The 25,522-nt window shown below is 42.9% G+C and overlaps 1 protein-coding gene, 1 long non-coding RNA gene and 1 other non-coding gene across 10 annotated transcripts in view; 1 reads left to right on the top strand and 2 right to left on the bottom strand.

Annotated features, from left to right (window-relative positions):
• Positions 1 to 13,909: 13,909 nt before the first annotated feature.
• On the bottom strand, positions 13,910 to 16,197 carry LOC105929896. Its single transcript, XR_004932985.1, has 4 exons — positions 15,893 to 16,197; positions 15,254 to 15,463; positions 14,244 to 14,457; positions 13,910 to 14,066 (listed from the first exon to the last, which is right to left on the bottom strand). It is a non-coding gene; the product is annotated as an uncharacterized LOC105929896 (long non-coding RNA).
• trnas-aga lies at positions 16,130 to 16,211 on the bottom strand. The gene has a single exon. It is a non-coding gene; the product is annotated as a tRNA-Ser (tRNA).
• Positions 16,212 to 18,985: 2,774 nt separating this feature from the next.
• The window catches only part of bptf (bromodomain PHD finger transcription factor), a 29,930-nt gene continuing 23,393 nt past the window's right edge, over positions 18,986 to 25,522 (top strand). For 5 of the 8 annotated variants that reach the window (XM_036148395.1, XM_036148392.1, XM_036148391.1 and 2 more), the window contains exons 1-3: positions 18,986 to 20,079; positions 21,116 to 21,935; positions 24,467 to 24,687. In XM_036148395.1, the coding sequence (XP_036004288.1) occupies positions 19,584 to 20,079; positions 21,116 to 21,935; positions 24,467 to 24,687 (1,537 nt within the window). In that variant the 5' untranslated portion in view covers positions 18,986 to 19,583. The remainder of the gene's footprint in view (positions 20,080 to 21,115; positions 21,936 to 24,466; positions 24,688 to 25,522) is intronic. The other 3 variants (XM_036148394.1, XM_036148393.1, XM_036148390.1) reach the window with 1 other exon arrangement.

The following is a 25,522-nucleotide window of genomic DNA, read 5'->3' as shown; positions in this document are numbered from 1 at the left end:
CGTCTGACGGGCTAAAAACGGAGCACCGAAGAGCTACTTTGGAGAGTCATGGCGGTTAGTCTGCACGTCTGGAATCACCGGGGCTTTTTCTTTTTTTCTTCTTCTTGTGTCTGCTGATCCTGAGAGGCACATGATTCATCAGCAGATCTAAAGAGGAAGCTCATTTCTTTTGTAAAGTAGATTGCGTTGCCGTGCAATGCCGCACGTTGCTGCTGCTGCAGCTGCTGCAAGATGTAAACCCGGCGCTGCAGCCACGGTCTGCTGCGCCGTGCGCCTCACATTTTAATAACCGGCACTCAAGAGGCTCGGCTGTTTTCTGGGCCTCCTCTCTGCCATTTACATTTTTGCAGATCGGTGCCTGCTGCCCTATTTGCGGCGCTCTGAACTGGAAACATCCCATGCGTTCTGGGTCTGAATAATGGCACGCTGCCTGAGTGCATCTTTTCATCTCTTTGACATTTGGTGGCAATCAAATGGATGAAGTCAGTCACACTGTAGCCTACATGCGGTTCAAGTGACAGCCGGTTGTTGCACCGCGGTGTGCGCATAAAACGCAAAGTGCAGCAGAAAGCGCAAAGACGACGCCTCTACATATAGTCTGAGGCTAAAGTACTATTTCTGCCCGGGGGGCTATGAAAGTCTGACGAAGCTGCCATATGGCGCTGTTATAGAAGTGAACAGCAAGGCTTTAAAGAAGAAGAAAAATAACATATCTCCAGTCAGTCGTGGCATGTTCAGAGGATTTGCACATTCAGAGTTTCAATAATCAGTTTTTAACTAGAGCTCCGTTTGTGCCGCACTAATATCACCAAGTTTATTTTACTTCAGGTTTTTTTTTTTTCAAACCCACAAACAACTGGGTGCTGATCACAGCTATTTGGTGAGAATTTTATTTCATACGTTGATGTCATTAAATTAAAAATAAACCCTTTTTGAGGTTGCAAAAGCATTCGTACCCTTTGAAATCGAGGCCACCGCTGCAAACCTCCGTTTACAGTCTGTTGGGATTTTTTTTGTGTGTGATCCATCAGCACAAAGTGGTGTTTAAATACCAAGTGGGGGGTTAAGGCACATGGTTTTCAAAACGTTTCACAAATAAACGTCTGAAAAGTGCGGCGTGTGTTTGTTTTCAGTCCCCTTTATTTTGAGTTACCCTCCATCATCTTCAATGGGCTAATTAGCGTATTTAATTAGATCTCAGTCTAAAGTGAGCTGATGTGAGAAGGTTTGTTGGAGCAGTAGTGACCGTATGGCAGCACGAAGACCAAGACACACAGCAGGACAGCTCAGGGATAACGTTGAGAAGTTTAAAGCAGGGCTATAGGCGATGACCCACTTGGAAAACAGATGGAACTTCACGAAATGTCCTGGTTAGATAAATGAAAACTGTTTTCCCAAACTCTGAATATCTCGTGGAGGACTGTTTGGCTCATCATTTTTAACCGGTGCATCTGCAACCCTGGAGGAGCCGCAGAGATGCTTGGCTCGGGTGGAATCGTCTGTCGACCGCACAACTATTAGTCTTCACTTTAACAAATCTAGCTTTTATAGAACAGAGGCGAAAAGAAAGTCCTCAGACGTCCTAATGGCAGTTTGGCACTGGCCATGTGGACGAAGGTGTCCTGGTCAGATGTGACCTGGACAGAGCTTTCTAACCCAACATGCAAAACGCCTACAAACGCATTACTTCATCTGTGAAACATGGCGGCAGCATAATGCAGTGGGGATGGTTGTTCTTCTCTGAACACATGTTGAAAGGGATTAACGTTGTTGTTGTTTTACGATTGTGAAGACATTCATGTTGTTCTGCTTTAAAGGTTACCACAATGCCATTAAAGAATGGAATTAGGGAAGAACAATGACTTTGCTTTCAGGTTGAACCAGAAGTGCTATGGCAGCTGTTGCCGCACCCTGATCCTCTTGGAGCCGACAGGCGATGGCCTCTGGTTTGTCCATCTCCACAGTCGGATCGGTTTGTTGCCACCAGGAAAAAGGAGGAAGGCCCACAAGAGGATGTAAACTTGCCATGTTGTCCGTTTAACACACGGGTCAGCTGGAGTGCGTCAGCCACAAGGGGATGAGCCTGAACCCTGCAATTACTAATCCACGCGAACAATAGGCATCTCTGTGGAGGTGGAGGTCTTTTGATAGGCATTAAAGTTATCAGATCACTTGTTTCAGCTGCATGACTGCATGCATTTTATCTGGCACGCAAAGGTTGAGGCTTTCCACCTCCACTCCCCATCAGCCCCACGCAGGCGACGAGCTTCCACTCGGTCTGGACTCACCTCAGCTGTAGAACAGAAGCTTTATTTAGGACGTACATCTTCCGTGTTGCCAGTCAAAACGCTGCCGTGTGGGGCTTGATCTACTAAAATCACGCTCCATGCAAATTACATGTGTACTCTAAACACTGGTTTCATTGTCACCATGTCACAAAAAAAATTGTGCTCCTGCTATAAGGAGCTTCAGGTCCAGGGGGAAAAAAAGCTATTTAAATACTTTAAAATGCTTAAAAGATTAACATAATTTCCATCCTGGTATTAAGAAGGAGCTGAATATAAATTTTAAAACATATTTGGCATTAGACAGCTTCCTCTTGCACTGCGAGCTGTGTGTGTCATTTTTTTTAGTGCAGTTCTGCCACCTGCTGGCTTCTCTTTAGAAACACAAAGACAGGGAGGACCTTCATGAGGAAACAGCGGTAATGTCGCTTTTTTCATTTAGGTGCTGGTAAGTTTTTATTTTTTTGGGTGTGTGTGGGGGGGGGGGGTGGTTGTTGTTTTTTTGGTTTTTGTATGTGACACCTAAGAAATAACGGATATAACTTTCAAAAGCTTAAAGAATATTGATGTTGCTGTGTAACACAAGACTCTAAACATCGACACATCCGTGGAACGTTTTTTTTGGTGGCCTTGAATTGTGCTAAAAGTACTAAACATAATAATTTGGAGGTCTTTGTGTTATTTAGACTTTTTTTTAACAAAAACTAAACCCCTATTGTGTCATATGTGTTTACTTTGAATTTCAACGGAGCAACTTTTGTCACCTCTTGAATTGTATTCTGTTCTTTATTATCATTGTCTTATTGATTCACATTAGGTGAAAATATCTATTTTTATTTACTGTAAAGCCATACATTTGCATGCATGGCTTGCAGTAAATGCAACTTTGACAACTCTTTATTGGCTTTGCACAAGGAATAGACAACAAAATCTCTGCTGGTATTAGCTTTTGATCCCCCCCCCCCCCCCGCCCCCCCCCTTCCCTGCCCCTAAGATTTCTTTATATATGCTGAGAACTGAAGATGGTTATTGGCATTCATTACAAAGTGTGTGTGTGTGTGTGTGTGTGTGTGTGTGTGTGTGTGTGTGTGTGTGTGTGTGTGTGTGTGCGCAAGAGATGCATGGTGAACACAAAATAACAGGGGTACTACTAACAACAGCTCACGTAGCATGTGAAGAGGCATCAGGAACATTATGGATTGTAATGTTGTGCAATCATGGTTTTAATTATAAATATGAAAATTCTAATCAAACATAATTCATGGCCAGGTATCTGATCTTTTAGACATCCTTCCAAGGGTCTAGAAAGAACGCCCGACCTTGGAAAAACTCATAATACAAGCTAAAGCCCTGAAGGACGTCACCCGGATAAGAAAATCAGGAGTATTGAAAGAGGATTACATTCGTCTGTTGAACTTAGTTGATGGCCTTAATGTCAAGGTGTTTCTCAGTGGCCCTCAAGCTCCCGTTATTGTGGAGATGAGATTTTTTCCAGAATTCTGATACTAAACAAATGGCTGGAAAAAACGTGCAAACAACTGTAACCTTCATAGACAACTTTAACATCTTTTGGGAGAGGAGACATCTGTTCAGTGAAAATGGTTTCTCTCTAAGTAGGTCAGGTGCAAAATGGCTGATTTTAAACATCTTCTATTCTGTGAACCATGCATCATCAGCTTTGTTCCAAAAGAAAGTACATCCAGTGCCAAAACAAATGATAAGCCCAGTGCAGTCCGAACAAGCCAAGATAAAGATGGCCAGAAAGATGACACAGAAAGAGGCGTCGTCAGAGCTACAGGAGGATTCATCTCAGATCTCAGCTGGACAAAGAGAGGACCAAGAACCTCCATCGTCACGAACACCGGTCCAGACTGGACCTGCTTCCCCTTCTTCTCCACAAAGCCCAGAAGTTCCTGATCTAATATTTCAGTGTCTAAGGAATGACACCGATATTGGATATTTTGCCATAACAAGTGGCTTTTTACAATAAAGTATAATAATTAAAGGCTACCATTTTATAGAATATTCTTGTATTTCACTTTTACTTGTCTCCATGTTCTAGTGGGTCCTGTGGAGGCTCTGATATAAAAGAACAAAGTAAATATCAAATTATTAAAATGCAAAGATTAATACTGTAGAAAGTGATAGAAACATCTACCATGGACAGTATTTACACATTAATTTGTCTGCTACTTTTTGCCAGCCCTCTCTCTGGCTTTAACAGACTTTGAGGTGTTACCTGTCGTTTTAATTAATGACTCAAATTCGGCATAATCTTCCATTAAAAGCTCGTGTTCTGCTTGGGAGAAAAACTGTGGGCGTTCTTTGGCCATGCTGAACAGCCAATAGCAGCGTTGCTGATCATTGTTTCTACTATCGATACATTTCCCCTTTTAAACAAACGCATGAACGCGCAGTTGTCTCAGATAACTCAATCCTGCGATACTAATCGTAAACAACAGGTGTGTTTGAAGAACCCAATTAGCTGGATCAGGATTAGCCGGATGAAATCATCTTGGATGTGTCATTTGATCTCGGATGTTTTAAGCAACGTACGAAGAACGGACCCCAGGTCTACAGAAGTGATGTTTTGATCACCCGTATGGGGGTGAGAATTCAGAATCAGAATCAGACATACTTTAATAATCCCAGAGGGAAATTACTTAATTGAGGTGATGATTGGCCGGAATCAGCTTTTGGAAAAAAAGTCCAGTTGTTTTGTTTGCCAGCCAGCTGCCAGGTCCGGTAGCGTTAGCAAAATGGTTAGCATTAGCAAACCTCTAACTTACCTGTGCAGAAAGAAAGCGATAACCTTCGCGTGGCTTCTTAGCCCCTTAGCTTAGTTCAATAGCTGTATATATATATATATATATATATATATATAATTTTCTCAGTAAAACTAATCTGTGACGGTATTATTTTTGAAAGAATATTGGTTTTGATGAAAAAGTTATAGCTGTAACGTTTACGTTTCAATACTGTTGTATTTTGGGGATATTTGAGTATTTTCAGACAGATTGAAGAATAAAAAATATAATTAAATCCAATTTTACCAGCAGAAAAGCTATGTTTCCTTTTACATAAGTGTCACACGTTTAAAATTTTACTATAGAAGTGCCCTTTATTTCCTAATAACTGTTTTTAACAATTGCTTTCTCTGATATGTCTGCATGAGTTGCCATGGTTACGCATGTTGTTTGTGTTCCAAAATTGCAGGCAGGTACTTTTTGCCAACACCCTGTTTGTTTGTGCTGTAAACTCTGTAAATGGAAATTATATCATGCTGATGCTTTAAGGTAAATCAATAAAATGTGTTAAATAAAATGTATCCGTAAATAAAACGTTTGTTTTCATGGTCCATGGGTTGTGTTCTAGTTGCTTGTTTATTGCCAGAGTGAAATGCCAGTGATGATGTCATAGCCTGGAACTTTGATGATCTCCCTGTGATGTCACACCTGATGTCATAGCCAGGATTCTTTGTGATGCCTATTGAACATTCTAAATCTGCACTGAAGCTGCAATTTGAGAGGAAGAGGCTGGTTAGAAACAAACCACTGCTTGGATCGCACTAGTTTCTTTGAGGATACTTGTGGTTTTGAAGGTTTGCATTGAAAATATTTCCCTGTGCATTGAATATTAGTGTAATAATTCAACAGTTTCTTCATCAGACTGTTGTTCAACAACAGAGTGTCTTCAGACAGAGGCTTCAGACAGGAGATCCTTCCAGCCTGCAGCCATCACCATCTACAACAGCTCGTTGAAGTAACCCTTATTAATTACACCAGCATTTAGGTTCTCGTTGGGATTATTAAGGTATTTTTGAACTAAATTGAAAGTGACAATGGGGCTAAATTCTAGCACAGATGCTTCTGTCCAGGAGAACTTGGAACTTGGTTCTGAGAACAGAACTCAAAACCAACACAGAGAAAAAGAGCTTACAACCGATCATTCTAAAGAACACAGCGCTGAAAACTTTTTTACCGGCTTGGACAAATTGGATCAAAATGAGAACCAGCCACCCAGACGAAGGAAACGTAAGGAACACCTAGAATCCAAATCTTCAAAGGAGATAAAGAGTATAACAACTAGTAGCACAGAAAAATCGGGTCAAATCATTTCTGGTCAGAATGAAAACCAGCCACCCAGACGAAGGAGACGTAAGGAACACCTAGAATCCAAATCTTCAAAGGAGATAAAGAGTATAACAAGTAGTAGCACAGAAAAATCGGCTCAAATCATTTCTGGTCAGAATGAAAACGAGAGACCCAGGCGAAGGAGACGTAAGGAACACCTAGAATCCAAAGCTTCAAAGGAGATAAAGAGTATAACAACTAGTAGCACAGAAAAATCGGGTCAAATCATTTCTGGTCAGAATGAAAACGAGATACCCAGTAGAGGGAAACGTAAAGAGCTCCCAGAATCCAAAGCTGCATCAGATGATGCGGAAAACAACGGGATGACAGGAGTAACGTGCAAGCAACACCCGGAAATAGAGCTGTACGAAAAACTTGAGGAATTACACCGCGCCCTCTTCATCAACAGAAACAAGCTTATGAATTTTGAAGACAACATGAAAATAATGACAACCATCAAAGAGTCGTTACCCGCTAGAGAGATAATTATGGAACTGGAAAACAAAGCAACAGAAATGGAGCCAAAGCTGAGGCAGCAGCATCAGAATTGGGAGAAACTTAAAGCCCAGGAAGATGCAAACTTTAGTCAATCGTTTAAGGTTTGTGATTTGATGCAAAATAGATTGAAAAACTTAGAAGAAATCTACACAAAACAGAAGCAGGAAACAGAAGCGTTGGACCGTAGGATACAAGACTTACTTAGGAGACTTCAAGAAGAAAGGGTTTTGTTAGAAAGGGAGAGAGGCAAATTTTGGGAATAAACCAAAAGGATTGACATGAAAGAGTCAAACAACAAGTAAGCTAAAAAAAAATACATGATGAGCCTCATCAGCAAGAAACAGCCTAGTCGACACAAAAACAGGCCCATGAGTAAAAAACTGGGTCAAAGAGGACACAGAAAACAGAAAAATTACTCTTTGTAATATATATCATTCATTGTAATACAAATAAATAAATACTATTGCAACACACGTGCTGTGATGTGAGTTTCATCCCACATCGCCCCAACCCCGCACTCAACATGTCAGCCGTTTTGTTTGTTCTCACGTTCCATGTTAACCTGCTAAGCGTCTGGCATCTGCGTCTTCAGACGACAAAACCAAAAATATTCCTACTCATCGTTGTTGGCGTGGGTTTTCTCTGGGAGCTCCAGTTTCATCCCACGTGCCACTCTCTCTCCTAGACATGTTAGCCGTTTGCCATGTTCTCACGTTCCAGTAGAACATGCAAAGAGGGTGGCACAAAAAAAAAAAAAAAAACATCCCAACACATTGCTGTTGGTGTGGGTTTTCCCTGGGAGCTCCAGTTTTGCCCCACGTCTTTCTCCTTAGCGTAGCTATTGGCCGAGCGTTTACTGCGACTAACTGTGTGTACGTATTTATATATATATATATATATATATATATATATATATATATATATATATATATGGATGGATGGATGGATGGATGGATGGATGGATGGATGGATGGATGGATGGATGGATAGATAGATAGATAGATAGATAGATAGATAGATAGATAGATAGATAGATAGATAGATAGATAGATAGACAGACAGACAGACAGACAGACAGACAGACAGACAGACAGATAGATAGATAGATAGATAGACAGACAGACAGACAGACAGACAGACAGACAGACAGACAGACAGACAGATAGATAGATAGATAGATAGATAGATAGATAGATAGATAGATAGATAGATAGATAGATAGAGTCCAGGTTGAACATGGCCTCTCGCGATTTAACAAATCGAGAGTTTAGTGTACCCTTTAATGGTAGTTATTTTGCGATAAAGCCTATGTTCTATATATTTTCTATTTCACAAATGATTTGCCTTTTATTTTAAAGCATCCCACGATTGTCCTACAAGCAGATTACTTAACCATTTATGTGTCCTCTCACAGTTTTGTGGAATTAAATCTCCTTTTTGCTTAGTAGTTTTAGTTAAGTTTCACTAGCCTCGATTTGTTGATTGAAATATAGTGTTAATTCAGATAAGCTGCATTTCATAGAGATGTTCTCTGCATGTTCATTTTATTTCTGTTAATAAATTCTTCAATTTGAAGAGAAGTTGTCACTCATTTATTCCATATGTGTGCAGAGTTTGCTGTTAAAAGAACGCCAGTGGTCGAATTCATTCCTTTCTACTATTGTCCTGATATCAGCTGTTGGGCTGATGTTCACCGGACAATACCTAACAGACAGAGAGTTATTTATTAAACATTAAATAACTTTTAAACAGTGTGTAATAGCACAACAGAAACACTCTTTCCAATAACACCAGGTGTTATCACCAGAGATATAATTCTGTTTAACAGTATTCCTCAGGTTGTCCCTGAGAATAAACTGCACACATCCATCTTTTTCTGCTTTTCCCATGATTAGGGCAGGGGAATGACGTTCCGCTGAGTTCTCAGTGTGTGAGCCTCAGAAATCAGAGGCTTAGTTGTTGCCAGGGTTGAGCTTGATGAGTATCACACATCTTCAGTCCCTTGGTCAATTTATTCCCATTACTTAGTTTTCACATCCATTATCAGCCCTGGAACAGATGCCAGAGGAAGACCAAGTCAGGCTCTTCACATTGCAGTGAATAATCTTGCTCCAGCTCACATCCCCAAAGTTCTTCTCCACATCCACATGGCGTCACTCGGGGAGAACAAACAGGATCCATCAGACTGACTCACCTGATGACCCACAGCATCTTTCTGTCTTTTTTTCCAGTTTATATCTTGACGCATTAGCGTCAGGTTTTTCCGTTTCATCCCATTTCTTTTCTTAACAATTCTCCAGAATCCCGTCCTCAACAGATCAGACTGCTCTCTCTACCACAGCATTAGGTGCTTGTTCATATGGAATAGACCATACAGCCTGTATGCCTTGTTTTGAACCTTGTTTTGATCCTTTGAAATAAACAGCATTATCCATTCTCAGAGAAATAATTTCCTCTTCTGTTGCCTGAAATTTGTTTCCCTGTGGGCCATTTAATGGGGAAAACTCTCATTTTTCCCCAGACCTTTGTTCACAGATACCTTAAAATATTTGTGTTTGTTTGTTGCTTTTTTCAGAGAGAGGGCCAGCTATATCAACTGACTGGGCTTCTCTTTCTGCCATCAGTAAACAAAGTCCAGAGACTCTCTGTTTCATCATTACTGGTCTTTTCTGCTATTGCCTTCTATGGAAGAGGGTCTCCACTTTAAATGAACTTAACTCTCATTTATGAGAATTAAATCCTATTTTCCCCTTATCTATTCTTTTTAACATGTCCTTTCTCTTTTCCTTTATAAGGGTTCCTGAGTCATTTGTATTTTTCTCTGTATGCTATTTAACAGGTTTGTTTTCACATCAAGAGCTTTAACTTTCCTCTGCAGGCCAAAGGCACAGATAAATCACCCCCTGAGCAGAGTTCACCAACTCCATTAATTCTGACAAAATCAAACGTTCATCAATTTCCATTAGATATGCAACGTTTAAGCCAGATGAACTCTCATAGCTGGTGTCACTATGGTTCACTAAGGCTGACCTTAGAACCTCCTTGTCTCCCTCTTTATCCAATAGAATAAAGGGATCAACCCTAGGGCTGTAAGTCACATTCACTAGGGCAGCTCCTGCCACCTGCAACAGCTGCAGGCTTCTCCGGCCTTCATCTTTCTTTCTCTTTGTCCTTAGTCACAGGGTAATAAAACTGGACTAATTTGATTCAGATAGATAATTTGTCCAGGGCTCCTTTAAGAACCTTGGTTTATTCCAAACAAAATGTTTGCTCTGTATGTTTCCCTTTTACGTTTTTGTTTAAGAGACCAACAACAATCAGCTCTGTAGGAATGATTCCCCCGCAGGGACTGACAGCATTTCCCCTTGTTCCCACTCCTGGCTTTTCCGCTGTATGAATTTACTTCTGTCCCTCATGAAACGTCTCATACAGTGCTGTTGGTTCCAGACTGCTCAGATAGACCAGCAGCCTATTCGTTCTCTGAGGGGCTTTATCTGGTGGCCCAGCCACCAGTAAAAATGTTCTCCCCTCAACATTCAGAGCCGTCAGCTCCAGGAGGCAATCCTCCTGTTCTTCATGATCATTTGGGCCTGAATCAGGCTCAATAACCCATACTAGCACAACTCTTTATTTTTCCGCCTCATCTTGCTGTGGGATCAATAAGTTAATATTAAAGCTTTCTGGTATGGCCTCCAAGGTTCTCTCTACTGAATCTGCGAGATTATGGTCATGCGCACACCCGAGCCAGGTCATGACTGCTAGCAGTGATGAACAGGTTTGAATGTGCTCTGTACAACCCTTTCCTGAATTCAGGAGATGTCCTACCTCTTTAAGTTTTATTATCACATTCATAATGCTTATGTATTTCCGCTTCTTTGCATTAATCGGTTCTGCTTCAAGCACTTCTCCCGTGGGCTGCACTCCACAAGTGATGCTCTGATGCTGTTCTTTTAACCACTGAGCTGTTTTGCTTGTGAAGCACGTTATGCAGCTAGGGCTGTCAGAAATGTGCTATCTAAATACATTTGACCGTAACCTTGACCTTGCAGAATATAATTTTTACTCACAGAATGTTTTATCTGCTCTTCCTAAAATCCTTAGACAAAAAGGCCTTAATGTACCATTAGATGCTTGAGCACTGATGCGGCCAGGGGATCATATTACAATTTTGACTCGAAGAATTCAACTGTCATTGGAGCTTTTAAATTTTGATCTTAAAGATCTAAAAAAAAATGAGCTAACCCTTAAAATACATGTCGATGGGCTGCCTTTTTTCCACAACAACAGTAATGCTAATCTGTGGCCTATTCTGGGTAGAATTCAGGAAATCCCATGTTCTGATGTTTTTGTGACAGATTTGGGCATGACCAACTCTTCTAATGTACAGGAGTACTTGAAGGGGTTTGTACAATATGTAAGGACAATCATACAACAGGGGGTTCAGTATAATTGCATACATATTAGTAAATATTCTAATTAAGGTCAATAGGAGAGTTAGAAGTTGTGTTTTATGCTATTTTGTTTAATGACACAGAACCAGTGGTGCTTCGGTGGGCTGCTGCATTGCCTTGCGCTTGAATGCAGGTGCGCAAAATTAAGTAACATGTAATTTAGGTGCGCACTTTTAAGGGTCATTTTAAGGAACCTGTAACATCGGGGGGCTTCAGCTTCCTTCTAAAGGAGTCCTTTACAGTCTTTATTTATGCATTTTTTCCTACTGTTTGTTCCTCGCGCACGCACCAATGGGGGGAAAATCCACCCACCTCACCGCCTCAACCTGACATCAATAAATATAAATTATACTGGTACCAGACTTTACAAAAAAAAAAGTGTTTTTTTTTCTACAGTCACTTAGGAACCAATGAGGCGCAGAGCTTGAAAAGCTACGCCTATACTGATCAAATCTGGGGTTGCAATGCATAAAAAGTGCTAGATTTCCTATAGGAGTCTGCACTTATGACTATTAGTGGGCTAAAGGTGAAGCAGGATAAAACATGTTCAGAGAACAACTTCAAACTCAGCCTTGCGTAATTACGCACTAGAGTGCCCTGCGCATCAGAATATTTTTCTATGCTGTGTTGTTGAAGAACTCTGCATCTACAGTTGTATATATTTTGTTAGAAGAGTCAGTCTAACAAAACACCTGCGGGTGAGCAGAACACTGTAGCCAGAACGACATGTTCAGAGTCCTGACTACCACCAGGAGAGAAGACCATGTCACACCAAACATAGCATCATCGCTTGCTGACATTTACAGAATGCATTTTAAAATCAGAATTTTTTTTTTACAAGGCCACACTGGGTGAGCATGAGCCTAAATATGTGCTTGACTAATTACTGGTTCCTTAAGTCTTCACACACACAGCCCGGGTCATCCGGCTCTTGCCTACTGTGTGTTCCTACAGCCAGAACTGGACAGTCTGCTCTGCCGCTCCTCACCGTGGGACATCCTTCCTCAACACCTTTTATTATTTGGTGCAATGTAAGCTTGAATTGCACTTGTATGCTTCATTTGTTCCCTTAAAGTGCACGCCAAAAAAAATTTAAACAGTGTTTTGCAAAGAAGAATGGTCAAAAATCCCTTCATCCAGGATCCAGGAACTCATTAAAAGATACAGGAAGCGACTAGAGGCTGAAAGGAGGATCTACTAAATATTAATGTCTCTTTTTTTTGCTGAGGTGCCCATATTTTTGCACCTGTCAAATTTTGTTTTAATGCATATTCCACATTTTCTGTTAGTCCAATAAACCTCAATTCAATACTGAAATATTAGTGTCCACCAGTTATTAGATATATCAAACTGAAATAGCTGTTGCAAACACCCAAATATTTGGGAAATAAAAATAATTAAGATTAATAAGGGTGCCCAAACTTTTTCATAAGCTCACAGGGTTCCATGGAATCCACCCATCTCTACTCATGAATTGCCTAAAATATTAAACAAAAAAGAAAGAGCTGAGTTTCACAGATTTACCATGTATTATAATTATGAACCACTGCAAATAAAAAAATTATGGAATATTGATTTATTAGCAGGATGATATCTGGAGACAAACATAGAAAACAATCACAGTCCTTGTTAACTCATACATTTTAATTTCTTACACAGAACCTATTTCACAAAAACAGATAGCTAATGAAACCTGTGACGAATGCTGTGCAGATGTCATTTGTTCCAGAACCAGGTTTGTCTGGTCCAGGACAACCCTGCTGTCCTCCAGCAACCGCTTGATGTGGCTGTAGACGCTGACGATGGACTGAGGGACGGGCATGGTTTTCCCCTTTGTGTCCTTTGGTCTGTCGCGTCACTGCACAAACTCTTTGGTGAGTCTGAGGCGAACACACTCACCCTGTGTGCTTCCGGGTCCTGGGCTGCTTGGCCGTGAGTCATGTACAGTCTGTGAGAGAGAAGGATGATATGACCTGGACTGTGAACAATGATGTAAATTCATGAACAACCAAGTGAAAATGTCAATAGGAATTGTAATAAAATAATTTGCAATTAACAAATGCCTTTCACGGTGACACGTGCCATCTCTTAATCAATGATTTGTATTGAACCAAAATGACGGCAAATTGTGGTCAAGTACCTCTCGGCCGCCTGCTGTCCAGGAGCAGGGCCACTCGGCTTCCTGGGCGCTCTCCATGGTCCTCCAGAGGCACGCGCTTTCTTTTTAGCCTCCTGGGTGTACCTAAACGGTGAAAGAGACATCCATATGCTTCATTCATTCCATGGAATGTATGTTTAATTTTGGTGTACAAAATAATGGGTGTAAAATAATTACTATTACAATTAACAGATGTTAATTTGTTGTGACAGACAGAGAGACAGACAAACAACAGAGAGAGAGAAACAAGTAATGTTGGTTAACACCGACAGCATGCGCCGCGTGTGGGAAGTGCAGCAGTAGCACTTCTGCGACAGTAATTATTGTTACTGCTGTAAGAATAATAAATGTTACAAAATAATTACTATTTTGTATCTTGAAGGTGTATCGTCCATGGCATGGAGAGCTGTGTACCGGTGGACCATGTCCGCCTCCTCCTTGGCTGACAAGGCAGTGATGGTGCGGTTCAAGTAACAAGGTAGGCTGCAAGGGCATCAACTGCCTCCCATCCCACAATGCCCCTGGAGTCACATTGGCTGGTCTGAAAAGTGAGAAAAAGAAAAAAAAACAAGCAAATAAATGTAACCTCTTGTTTCTAATATGTGAGCAATGCTGACTTTACATTAATTTTAATGTATTTTTTTATTAAAATGTAACCACATTCACTTCAGCTAAATATTGTGCTTTTGAATAAAGTACTACAGAAAGTGTTATAGACCTCTGTGACGAGGGGTGCGGGTTCAGTGTCACCCTCTACAGCACTTGGAGGATCACCAGCCCCTGTCTCAGCTGACTGGCAGACAATGTCAGGCATGCTGATGGTGTCATCTGGCTCCTCCTCCTCCTCCTCGAGCATCGGCGAGGGGATTTCAGAGACCTGCGGTCACCTTTGTTGGTCTGGGCCAATAAACATTCCACTGCTATGCGCTCGCCTGTAACCAGTATAAACACAAAGATGAAGAAAGGACATACATGCACACATCCATCTCCTACATGAATAGCACAATCTTTACATTCAAGAAATGTAAAGATTGTGCCATAGAGAGGGCGGTGTTCTGTGGTGAGGCCGCAGTTAAAACGTCTCATGAAAAGGAAGCTGTCCACGAGCACCGCAGACCTCCATGGGGGAAAGAGCTTTGCCACTGAAGACACGCCTGTGAAAAACAAAAAACTGTGTGTGGTTACACCATTAATATGTAAACTCCCACTTGCCACTACCACTTCTCTCCCAAGTGGCATGAAATATGTATTTATTTACACATTGTGTAAACATCGGGGCATTATGATTAGTGATTTAGGCATTATTGGCCAGAGTTTAACATTTTATGGCACCAGGATGTTTTCATTTCAATTCTGAAAAGTGGTTGAATATAAAAAAATTTAAAAATATTTTTTTTTGCACAAGCACGTTTTTTACTAGTGTCATTTATTGCAAAATTGCATATTAAAATTCCCAAATAGGGTTTTACACTTTCAGAAATAAAAAGATAAAATATGCGATTAATTTGCGATTAATCTCGAGTTAACTATTGAAATTATGCAATTAATTGCGATTAAAAATTGTAATCATTTGACACCACTACTTAAAATAGAATGATGAATAGAATAATGTTTTTTTGAATGTGCACAACAGGTTTTGCATTTCTGCATAACCACTGAAGCCCACCAGAGGAAAAAACAAACAAACAAAGCAGCAAAAAAAGCAATTTAAAAAATTGTTTCACCAACCTTGTGGAACCCACAGGAGCACTGAAGGCTTCTCCCAAACAGATCCTTAATATTTGTACGGTTCTGCAAGGGGCAAGCATCAATTCTCTCTAAGGCCTTTTTCCATTTCTTGGCCCCTGGCCGTTTGCCAGTTGAAAAATAGAATTAGCCCTGGGCATATTTTAAGCAGATGTCCCTCCAGTAGCTTTCTGGCTTCCCTGTCTTAGTCATCTGAAAACATTACATATAAAACAGGTTAATGTGGAGCTAAGCTATGTGTGTATACAGACAGACAGATGGTCAACAAAGTTTTATACGGTAAATAATCAAATCATTAAGTTATTATTGGTCTGATTGTGTCGTATTACGTAGCACTTAAGAAAGTTTAAAAAAAAAAGCTAAATATAATGCTGATGGGACAGGAAATTAAATCGCTTATTGTCTTATTTTTGTGTGTGTATATAGACAGACAGGAAAGTTTTATACAGTAAATAAACAAATCATTCAGTTATTATTGGTCTGATTGTGTCATATTACGTAGCACTTAGAAAGTTTTTTTTTTTTTTTTTTTTTTTTAAAGCTACATTTCATGCTGACGGGACGGGAAATTAAATCGTTTATTGTTTTATTTTTTGATGAGTATTAATCAACTTTCCATACCTTTTTCTCGTTCTCTTGTGTTGTTGACGCGGTAGTAAAGATGGCCGCCGTCACGTGACCACTCGTTCGGATCGGTGATTGGTCCTCGCTTGAAACTCCTTGATCTCATTAGGAATGTGTTCGGACCTTGTTCGGATCGCGTTTGAAGTTGGTTCGGACTTGTTCTGACCTCGTTCGGACCTATTGTAATGTATAAGGACCTCAGAGGTCGTAATTAAAACGAAGAAAATCAACATCCGTTGTCGGCAGGATTCGAACCTGCGCGGGGAGACCCCAATGGATTTCTAGTCCATCGCCTTAACCACTCGGCCACGACAACATACAGCAACATAAATAGAGCCCGTGAGAAAAATTCGGACTGATAGTGTTTAATTTGATGTTTTCGTATCGAATTGGTAAACGGTGTCAGTTACCCTTAAGTTTTACTTTCGCCTCACAGAATTCTTTTTACATTATCTATCCACTCACAAAGGAACTCATTAGTAGCCCGTGGGCCGCGGTGAAGTTACTTTTAGGTTGAGTCTACTCGCTCTCCGCGGATTCTGCCTCCTGTTGTCGATTAATGTGGCCATAAACATCAATCATATACGTATATGATGTCTATGCATATGGCTGATCTCTGCCTGCTCGCTCCTCCCACACACGGTGGTAGATTTAGGGACCGTCAATAAAGTTCCGAACCAAACACTGTTGAGAAGCAAAAATTAATAACTTTCATGTCTCGTGAAGCAGTGACACAAAACGAATATCAAAAATGATATTAAACTACACAGATGATGGGACACACTCATTTTTATCCGATTTCAATGCATTTTCTGTTTTGTTGTAAATTTTATTATCAAAATTCATGATTTATCTTAAATAGCTTTGAGCTCATGTGACGCTCATGTGACTGACTGACACAAAACTAATGTCAAATCACTACACTAGGTTGGACAAAAGAGACACACACCCTTTTGTATCTAAGTTTAATGCATCTTCTATTTTTTATGATTTTTTTTAGCATCAAAATTCATATTTTTTCTTCAATAGCCTAGCTTGAATTTGAATTTGCTCACTGTCAACAGATAATAGAAAGGCAACACTGGCTAAAAAAATAAATAAAGCAACCTTATTTACAACCAAGGTATGCAGAATACAACCTTAAAAAGATAGGGTACAGCGACAGAAGAGCACACCAGTCCCAGTCCCTTCAGCTAAGAACAGCACCCCGGAACAAGCAGGGTGTACCTAATAAAGTATCCAATGAGTGTATTAACAATTTTGCATCTGTGAAGTAAAGGAAAACCTCATGGAATTGCTGATTGGGACATGGGAGTTTGGTTGTTAGAATTAGAACAATCCTGTTGTTGATTAAGGCTACATTCACACTGCAGGTCTTGATGCTCAATTCCGATTTTTCGCTGAAATCAGATTTATCTTTTTTTTTTTTTTTAGGTGGCTGTTCATACTACTATTAAATGAGAACGCCATCAGACTTCTGTGAACGGTTCAGGACCGCAAAGTGACCCGCATGCGCAGATAACAGAAGGGTCGCATAAGGGTTAAAAGATCGGATTTGGGTCACATTTCCATGCAGTGTGAACATAGATGAAGAGCTGGTAATAAAATGGTCAAAACTCATTGTTGTGCCATCAAGCCATGGACAAAAATCTGATTGAATTGGGAACAACATGTAACCTGAGGAGAAATCAACATGGGTTGTAAGCAAAGGAAATTCACACACCCACTCAGAGACATCCTCTCACAGCAGGGTGCCCTGCTATGAGGCCAGAGTACACTCCACTTATCTTCCCATGCGGGCCACATGGGACTCAAGGACTCACAAGCTGAGTAAAATGTACTTTCTGTTAAACTTAGTCCTGTTGCTCCTGCCTGGAGGGACACAGGGGGGAAACTCGTCCTATGCGAGCGGATCAAGCTAAGTCTGCAGTCTAACTTCTGCGTAACCAAATGGCAGTGAAAGAATGGCGAAACAGCTTTGTTTATTTTCCTTAGCTGTTGCAGGAAAGCTGAGCATTTGAGTATGTTTTTACAGTTATAACAAACATTATCTCCACAAGGATTTCATACATTGATGGTATTGATGTTTGTGTTATCCGGTCTGCTCACTACGACCAGAATAAAGTACGAATTTTTTAAAATCAGCCCCGAATAGCTAATGCTATTAGCTTCTGGTAACATTCGCCCTTCTCGGATATGTGACTACGGTTCGTTTCAAACATACAGTTTGTTGCGTTTCGCTCCACCATCGTTCAATAGTGCTATGTGTGTTATTACCGCATTCATATGGAATATTAATGTCGATTTAAAGGTGTTTTGTATGACTATAGGATTAGCCGAGTTTAGCGACTGATCACTACAGCGACCCCTAGCATCCCGGTGGTATAATCGCATTAATAAAATCGAGTGTTCTAGAAGTTTACTGAGAAAATCATTGCTTAAAATGGGATTTCATCAAATAATGTTTTGTCTCAGGGTTTGCATTGTGAATGGGTTGATGCCAACTGTTGTTCTGAATTAGTTCATTTTATTTCTGTTAATAAATTCTTGAACTTGAAGAGAAGTTGTCACTCGTTTATTCTATATGTGTGCAAAGTTTGCTGTTAAAAGAACGCCAGTGCTTGAATCATCCCTTTCAACAATTTTCCTGATATCAGCTCTTGGGCTGATATTCACCGGACAATATCTAACAGACAGAGGGTTATTTATTAAACATTAAATATCTTTAAAACAGTGTATAATAGCACAACAACATTTTTATTTATTTTTTTGTGTGAGTTATTGATATAAATCACTGTGTTAGATCGCACACCTATGAAAATCGATATAACATTGTATCGTGATAAATTTGCTTACACTCCTAGCCCCAAAGTCGCTGGATAGAGGGATATCTGGGTTTCCCTTCTGACTCTGTCACCCCCATGATCCGGTGTTGGATATGTGCAGAAGACAATGGATGAATGCATGGTAAAGTCTCCTTCTTTATGTTGAGTGGTTTAGAAGTCAATCAAGGGACAAAAAAAAAAAAAAAAATAACAATAAAAAAAAAAACTTAAAATAACCCTAAATTTGATAAATTAAGATGTATTATACATTTTAGCTATAATTAAATCCACATCAAAGCAAATCAGATCACACAATTTGTGCTGTACCTTGGATTATTTATGTTTCCATTGGATTATAGATTTTATACCGTAGTAAGAATTTACTACTGTGGTGTTTGCTGCCACCTACATGTAACGAGCGGCAGTAAACGGGTTACCCAGATCGATTTATTTAAATGCACTAAAAAAATGCACTAAAAAAAACCCATCAAATAGTGTGAATGAAAAACACAACAAAACAAAACAAAAACGTGAGAATATTGGAGTTTAGTGTTACATCGTTGCCGCTGAGCAAGAAGCAGGGTTCCCACGTGACTCGTGGAGTGAGGCCCTGCTGTTTGTTCAGCCAGAGAGGCAGAGAAGAAAGATGGCGGCCCTACGCGAACCTGGACGGGACGCCGGGCTAACGTTTTGAGCTTTCACTTCCGAAGGGACACGGGGGGCTTCGAGGTGTTGCGCCGTTTTTTGGGGGGGTGGTGGGGGGGCGTCCACGCTTGCTCGCCTCTGAGGGTGCGCCGTTTTCGCTCGCATTTGCCATTTGCACGCCAAACCGTGGGCTTCTAAAATAATAGATTTCGCCTATCATGAGAGGGAAAAGGGGCAGGCCGCCCAAACCGCTACAACCCGAGGAGGCATCCCCGGCTACAACCCGGGGCTTGCGACCCAGGAGGAACCTGAAGCCCAGGTTCAGAGACAGCGGCGACGAGGACGCCGACAGCCCGACGAGGGAGCCCCCCAAATCGGCCAGAAAGAGGAGAGCGACGTCAACACGGGGCAGGGGACGAGGCAGAGGTGGCGGCGCTGGAAGAGGAGGCAGAGGTGGCCGCGGCGGAAGGCGGACGGCGGTGCCCAAGACGGTGGTGTACGACGACCACGAGAGCGACGAGGAGGACGACGCCGTGAGCTTACGGTCGGAGGAGGACGAGTTCGTGGAGGAGGAACCCCAGTCCGAGGAGGACGAGGCCCTCCGGGAGGATTCCGACTGCCTGGAAGAAGATGCGCTGGACGAGGAGGAGGATGTTGCCAGCTTCTGCACCGAGAGCAGCTTTCGGAGTCAGAGCACTCACGCCAGCACCCCGGGTAAATCATCGCCGGCCGCCGAGCAGACCCCCCCCAGCCCGACGCCTCCGGTTGTTCCGGCGGCGTCGGATCGTGCAGAAAAATAGAAGCGTGTGTACAGGTGCAGGAAGCAGCGGGGTTATTGTTCAAAATGGAGAATGCACATTTGACGAAAACAGGCCGCATCGGAGCCGCTGCAGGCGGGTTCGAGGCACCAGGTGCACCAACAGGGACTCTCGCCTCCATCACCTGGTGCGATCGTCCGGTTCACGGCGATTTCCGAAAAGAACCTGAAGGGGTCTGCAGCCCTAGCTGTCATAGCCGCAGCTAATAACCTAGCCTCAAACAAGCTAATGCTAGCATGGAAAGTAGCTCCATGCCTAAGTCTCTTACAGCTGTTTCTTTTTTTTATATATATAATAAAACAGAAACGTCACGTTTGCAGCCCGCGCGTTTCGTTTCAAACAAAAACTTTGTTGTTCTTGTTTGTTTGGGTGACCGTAAACAAAAGCAACAGGCACAGCTAGCTAACTTTAGCTGGGCTAGCATGTCCTGTCACTTGGCAGCTTTCCCTAGCCAGAGCAAATTCATGTGTCAGGTCGAGGCTCTGGATGAGGATCACCCTCCATGTCTTGGTGGTGGGGACATTTACTCTGCATCAGCAAAGGTTACCTGCTGCCCATAGAAAAAAAAAAAAAAAAGGAACAGACCCATGATTAGAAGCAAAAATATGGGTCTAACTGAATTAAAGTTTGAGTCAAATGTCTACAAAGTCATTTCATACGCAGGAGTGGGGTGGAAGACAATAAAGTCTCTTATTTATTTTAGGAGGAGGAGGCTTCCTCAAAGCTAATGAGGACAAAGAGGAGCAACTTCAGCCAAAGTAGCTCCAGTTGAAGTTTCCAGCTTTAACGATCGCTACGCACTCAAAAGCTTTTACTGATGCACATAAATGACAGAAATGTAGTTGATTACAAATGCTTTTTTTTTTTCTAAATAATTCAGGTTCTGCCTTCCTCAAAAAAAGTTTCTGTTTTTTTTTTTTTTAAACCTGCAGGAAAGAAGAAGCGGGCTCCCCGTCCTCGCACTCCTATCCTCGAGGACAAGGAGATCCCTGCCCTGGAGCTCCCGGAGACCTCGGAGGATCTCCTGGTGCCCGGCGAGGAGCTGCTCGACGTCGCCTCCATCTACGAGGTGCTGCGCAACTTCAGCGCCGTGCTGCGGCTCTCGCCCTTCCGCTTCGAGGACTTCTGCGCCGCGCTGGCCGGCCAGGAGCAGTGCACGCTGATCGCCGAGACCCACATCTCCCTGCTGAGGGCCATCCTGCGCGAGGAGGACTCCTCCAACACTACGTTCGGCCCCGCCGACCTGAAGGACAGCGTCAACTCCACGCTGTACTTCATCGACGGCATGACGTGGCCCGAGGTCCTGCGGGCCTACTGCGAAAGCGACCGGGAGTTCCACCACGTCGTGCCGTGCCTGGAGACGGACGAGTACCCCTGCGGCTCTCTGGAGAGCAAGATCAAGGTGCTGCGCTTCCTGGTGGACCAGTTCCTGACCACCAACATCGCCCGGGAGGAGCTGATGTCCGACGGCAGCATGCACTACGACGACCACTGCCGCGTCTGCCACCGCCTGGGCGACCTGTTGTGCTGCGAGACGTGTTCGGCCGTCTACCACCTGGAGTGCGTGAAACCCCCGCTGGAGGAGGTTCCCGAGGACGAGTGGCAGTGCGAGGTCTGCGTGGCGCACAAGGTGCCGGGAGTCACAGACTGCGTGACCGAGGCCCAGAAAACCAGGCCCTACATCCGCCAGGAGCCCATCGGATACGACCGCCACCAGAGGAAATACTGGTTCCTAAATCGAAGGATTATTGTGTGAGTGAGGACTGTGAACGACGTCAAAATGAGCATTTCGATTGTTTTTAATTTGCTGAGTAGGAAGCTTGAAGCAAGTTGGCAGGAAGCCGCGACGTTTGCCCAATGCGATGCGATTCTGTACGACCCCAGATAAGCACACAAACCAAAATAACGCTAACCGGTGATCCATTTTCAGGTTCTTCACGTATAACAGGGGATATTACAGGAAATCGACGTTTTCTGCAATGCATTCCAGCGCTAGTTGAATTTGCTGGAGGCTTTTGCAGTTATTAGACCTTACTGTCTTGTGGTTGCACAGACAAGCGCGGGGTAAGCGGGAAAGATGTGAGGGAAAAACGCCACCGATGCGTCTAAAGCAGTAGCATCGCCTGCGTTTTAAAAAAAAAAAATCCAGCCTGTTATTTGAAGAAGGAAAAGTTTATTCGTAAGAAAGGATTTGTTTTTTATCTGAATTTCTGAGTTTCATTCCCTGGGAGTAAAAATATGTAGCCTGACATGGTCATACTCAATTCTAGTCAGAATTTGAGTCTGATACTGCTCCATAAAGTTGTGATTATGGGGCGTGTTTCAAACAAACCAGGAAAAAAAATTCCTCTGCACTCAATTGGATAGACCTACAACCAATAAGAGCAACGGAGTGTGTGACGTATGTTTAGCGACGCATAGTTGTTGTCAACAGAACTCAACTGCACGCTGGAAAAGAAGTTGCCTAGAATAAGAAGATGAGCGTGAACGATACAAGGAGTCATTCAACACACAAACCTCATTTTTCAGAAAAACAATAAGGCAAGGCAAGGCTAATTTATTTATATAGCACAATTCAGTACAGAGACAATGCAAAGTGCTTTACATGATTAAAATATAGGAATAAAATAAAGATAAATAAAAATAAAGGCGAATGCACATACGAACAAGTTCTCCGTTTAGGAGAACAACTCTAAAAACGTCAAATAAATCGCATCGCATTTGGCGGTCCTGTCAGAACGTTGTAACACGGTTGGAATAATAGCAGAATCTACACACCTCAACTCTCCAGCGGCAGCCATCGTTGTTGTAAACAAATTCAACCCAAGCGCGCTTTGGTGACGTGGTTGATTACGTTACTGTTGGTCATCTGTCCATCATCGTATAAAGCCCGCCCCGACAATTTGATTGGCCCGCCAGATATTGGGCAATGCCAGACCGAACTTCCCGACCTAAATCGTTGTGGGCGGGACTAAGTTCGGAATGGCACCCAGGCTAAAAAATATTACCCCACCCAGAGGTCCATTTCTTTCTGCTGCCGTCCACTAGGCTGGACGAGGACCCAGAACCGTCTGGCCCGCCCGGACAGTCAGCAGGATGATAAGGAGGGAAAAACCCACACGTCACTGTTGGAGAACCAAACAGCGTCCTTTTGGACTGCCGTTATAAACCATTTACATGCAGGAGAAATGCCTAAAAAGGCCTTTTCTGTCCTACCACAGGTCAACAGTTTGCTAAAAGCTGCTGTGACTTTAACAGGAAATGTGGGTTTTGGCCACACGGGACGACCTGGTGCATAAAAGTAAAAATGAGAAAAGGCACCTCCGTGCTGCTGTTAGGTAAGGTGGAGGGTCTGTGATGCTGTGGGCCCGTTTGTCTTTCATTTTCCCCGGCAACCTTCCTCGATTACCTGGCATTTAAAAAAAGTCTAATAATAATCTGGTGGACTGCTAACAATAAACTGAAAATGGGGTTTCATCGGCTCTTAAAATGAGATTGAGAATTATCCAAAATTAGTGGCTAAATGCACAGAAAAATAGTCAACCTTCTCCCGTGGTCGTCTTGGTACCCAGACCCCCAACTTTGGGGGGGGGGACAACACAAGTCCTTTTTATTGACAAAAGGGAGTTGTGATTGTGCCACTGGGGGTATTTGTTGAAAAGAAAATCTAAAGTGGGATTGTATTTTTCTGAATAGATATTCTCAGATTAAAGGGCTGTAATTTTTTTCCCCCCTCCCAGAATGCACTTGTGGAGGCAAACCGCCGGCACCGTCTTGCTGCGTGGATTTGTCGCGACGTTTGTCGAGCAGATTTAGTTCAACATTCCTCAGAGCATCGCGAAGAAAGACGCGAGAAACCGGGATGAGCTCAGACACGGCTTTATATCAGTCACCGTTCAGTCATCGTGCTGCTATAAAATCCTTGGACTCGTATCGACGGGCCTTGAGTCCGGCTGAAAGACGTGTCTGTAAATACTAAATATTAGCACTATGCTTAAAACGGTCTCATAATGCAGGTTTCTGCGTTGCATCTGCTTGTCCATCCCTGAGCGCTAACATGGCTGGAAAGTGAAGGGGGGCCTGAGGGGGCCGGGTTGTTGCATCGGTAGGTGAAAGGGAAAGGTAGTTCTTCAGACTAGAGCCGTCTTCAGGAACCAGTAAGATGCAGCCGCTTAACGAGAGAGAGAGAGAGAGAGAGAGAGAGAGAGAGAGATGGACATGCTTTGGTTTGAGACTGACGTGATGTCCGGCCCTCTTAGCGTCCTCTCTTGCCTCTTCCCCAGTGAAGAAGACGGGGAGTGCGAGAAGAGAAGGATCTGGTACTACAGCAGCAAGGCCCAGCTGGAGGAGCTGCTGGAGGGCCTGGATAAGGAGTACTGGGAGACGGACCTTCACGCCACCCTGGAGGAGATGAAGGAGGAGATGCACGCTCACATGGACGTCACGGAAGACCTGACCAACCGAGCCCGGGGGAGCAGCAGGGCCTACCTCGCTGCCGTCAACGGTGCGTATCAAACCCATCGCCCGCAAAGCTTACGGTTTCCGTCTGAGGTAAAAGCGGTTCTAGTTTGTTTTAGGTGGTCTACAGCCTAAAAAGTGCGAGGTAAGGAGCCGTCTATGTGTCCTGCAGGCGCTCAGAGGGATAAGAGTCCCCCCCCCCCGGGCTACGGGTTTCTGCGCCGCTGACGGTTGGGTGTTTCTCTCTTCCCCCACCTGACATTCACTGACAGGACAAGCAACTGCTTTCCACTCGGCCTTCCTCCAAGAAGCTGCAGTGGTTAGAAGACCTTTGGGGTGCCAGCCAGCAGTTTCCGTTTCTCTTTGTCTCTCAGGTCGCCCTATCGCTCACTTTTTAAGCCAGACTTCCTCCGCGTGTCACTCACAGCGCCTGAATCTGGTTCTCATCGACATATCTTGGTGCTGTGCTCTATTATGAGCGTGCCTTTTGGCGTTCGGTCAAACGGCGGACGTTTGAAAAGGGTCCGGCGTGAAACGTTGGGGAATATTTTCTCTGTCTTTGCCTTTTTAAAGGGAGATTTACGGGTGTGCTTGTTGTTGGTGTTTGAGAGCGGCCTTCTGCTGCAGGGGGTAGGAGACGGTTGTTGCAGCTTTTGGACGCGTAGGAATACCAAGACGGCTCCACTCATTTTGTTTACTCAGTCACAGCAATTTATGTCACAGATGCATGTAAAAACTAGAGCTGCACCCATCAGAGATTACATGGCAGATTTCAGAGCCCGGGTTTTCCAGAGCTCTGCCCGGCCTTTTGTGCTACAAGAACTTTTCAAAACATAGATTAGTTTCTGAATCGCTGCAAATCTACAAATCCAGCAAAATTC

This window comes from Fundulus heteroclitus, chromosome 16 (genome assembly GCF_011125445.2).
Source record: "Fundulus heteroclitus isolate FHET01 chromosome 16, MU-UCD_Fhet_4.1, whole genome shotgun sequence".
Taxonomy (NCBI): Eukaryota; Metazoa; Chordata; class Actinopteri; order Cyprinodontiformes; family Fundulidae; genus Fundulus; species Fundulus heteroclitus.
The sequence above is the reverse complement of the archived record's forward strand: the minus strand, read 5'-3'. Positions and strand labels throughout refer to the sequence as shown.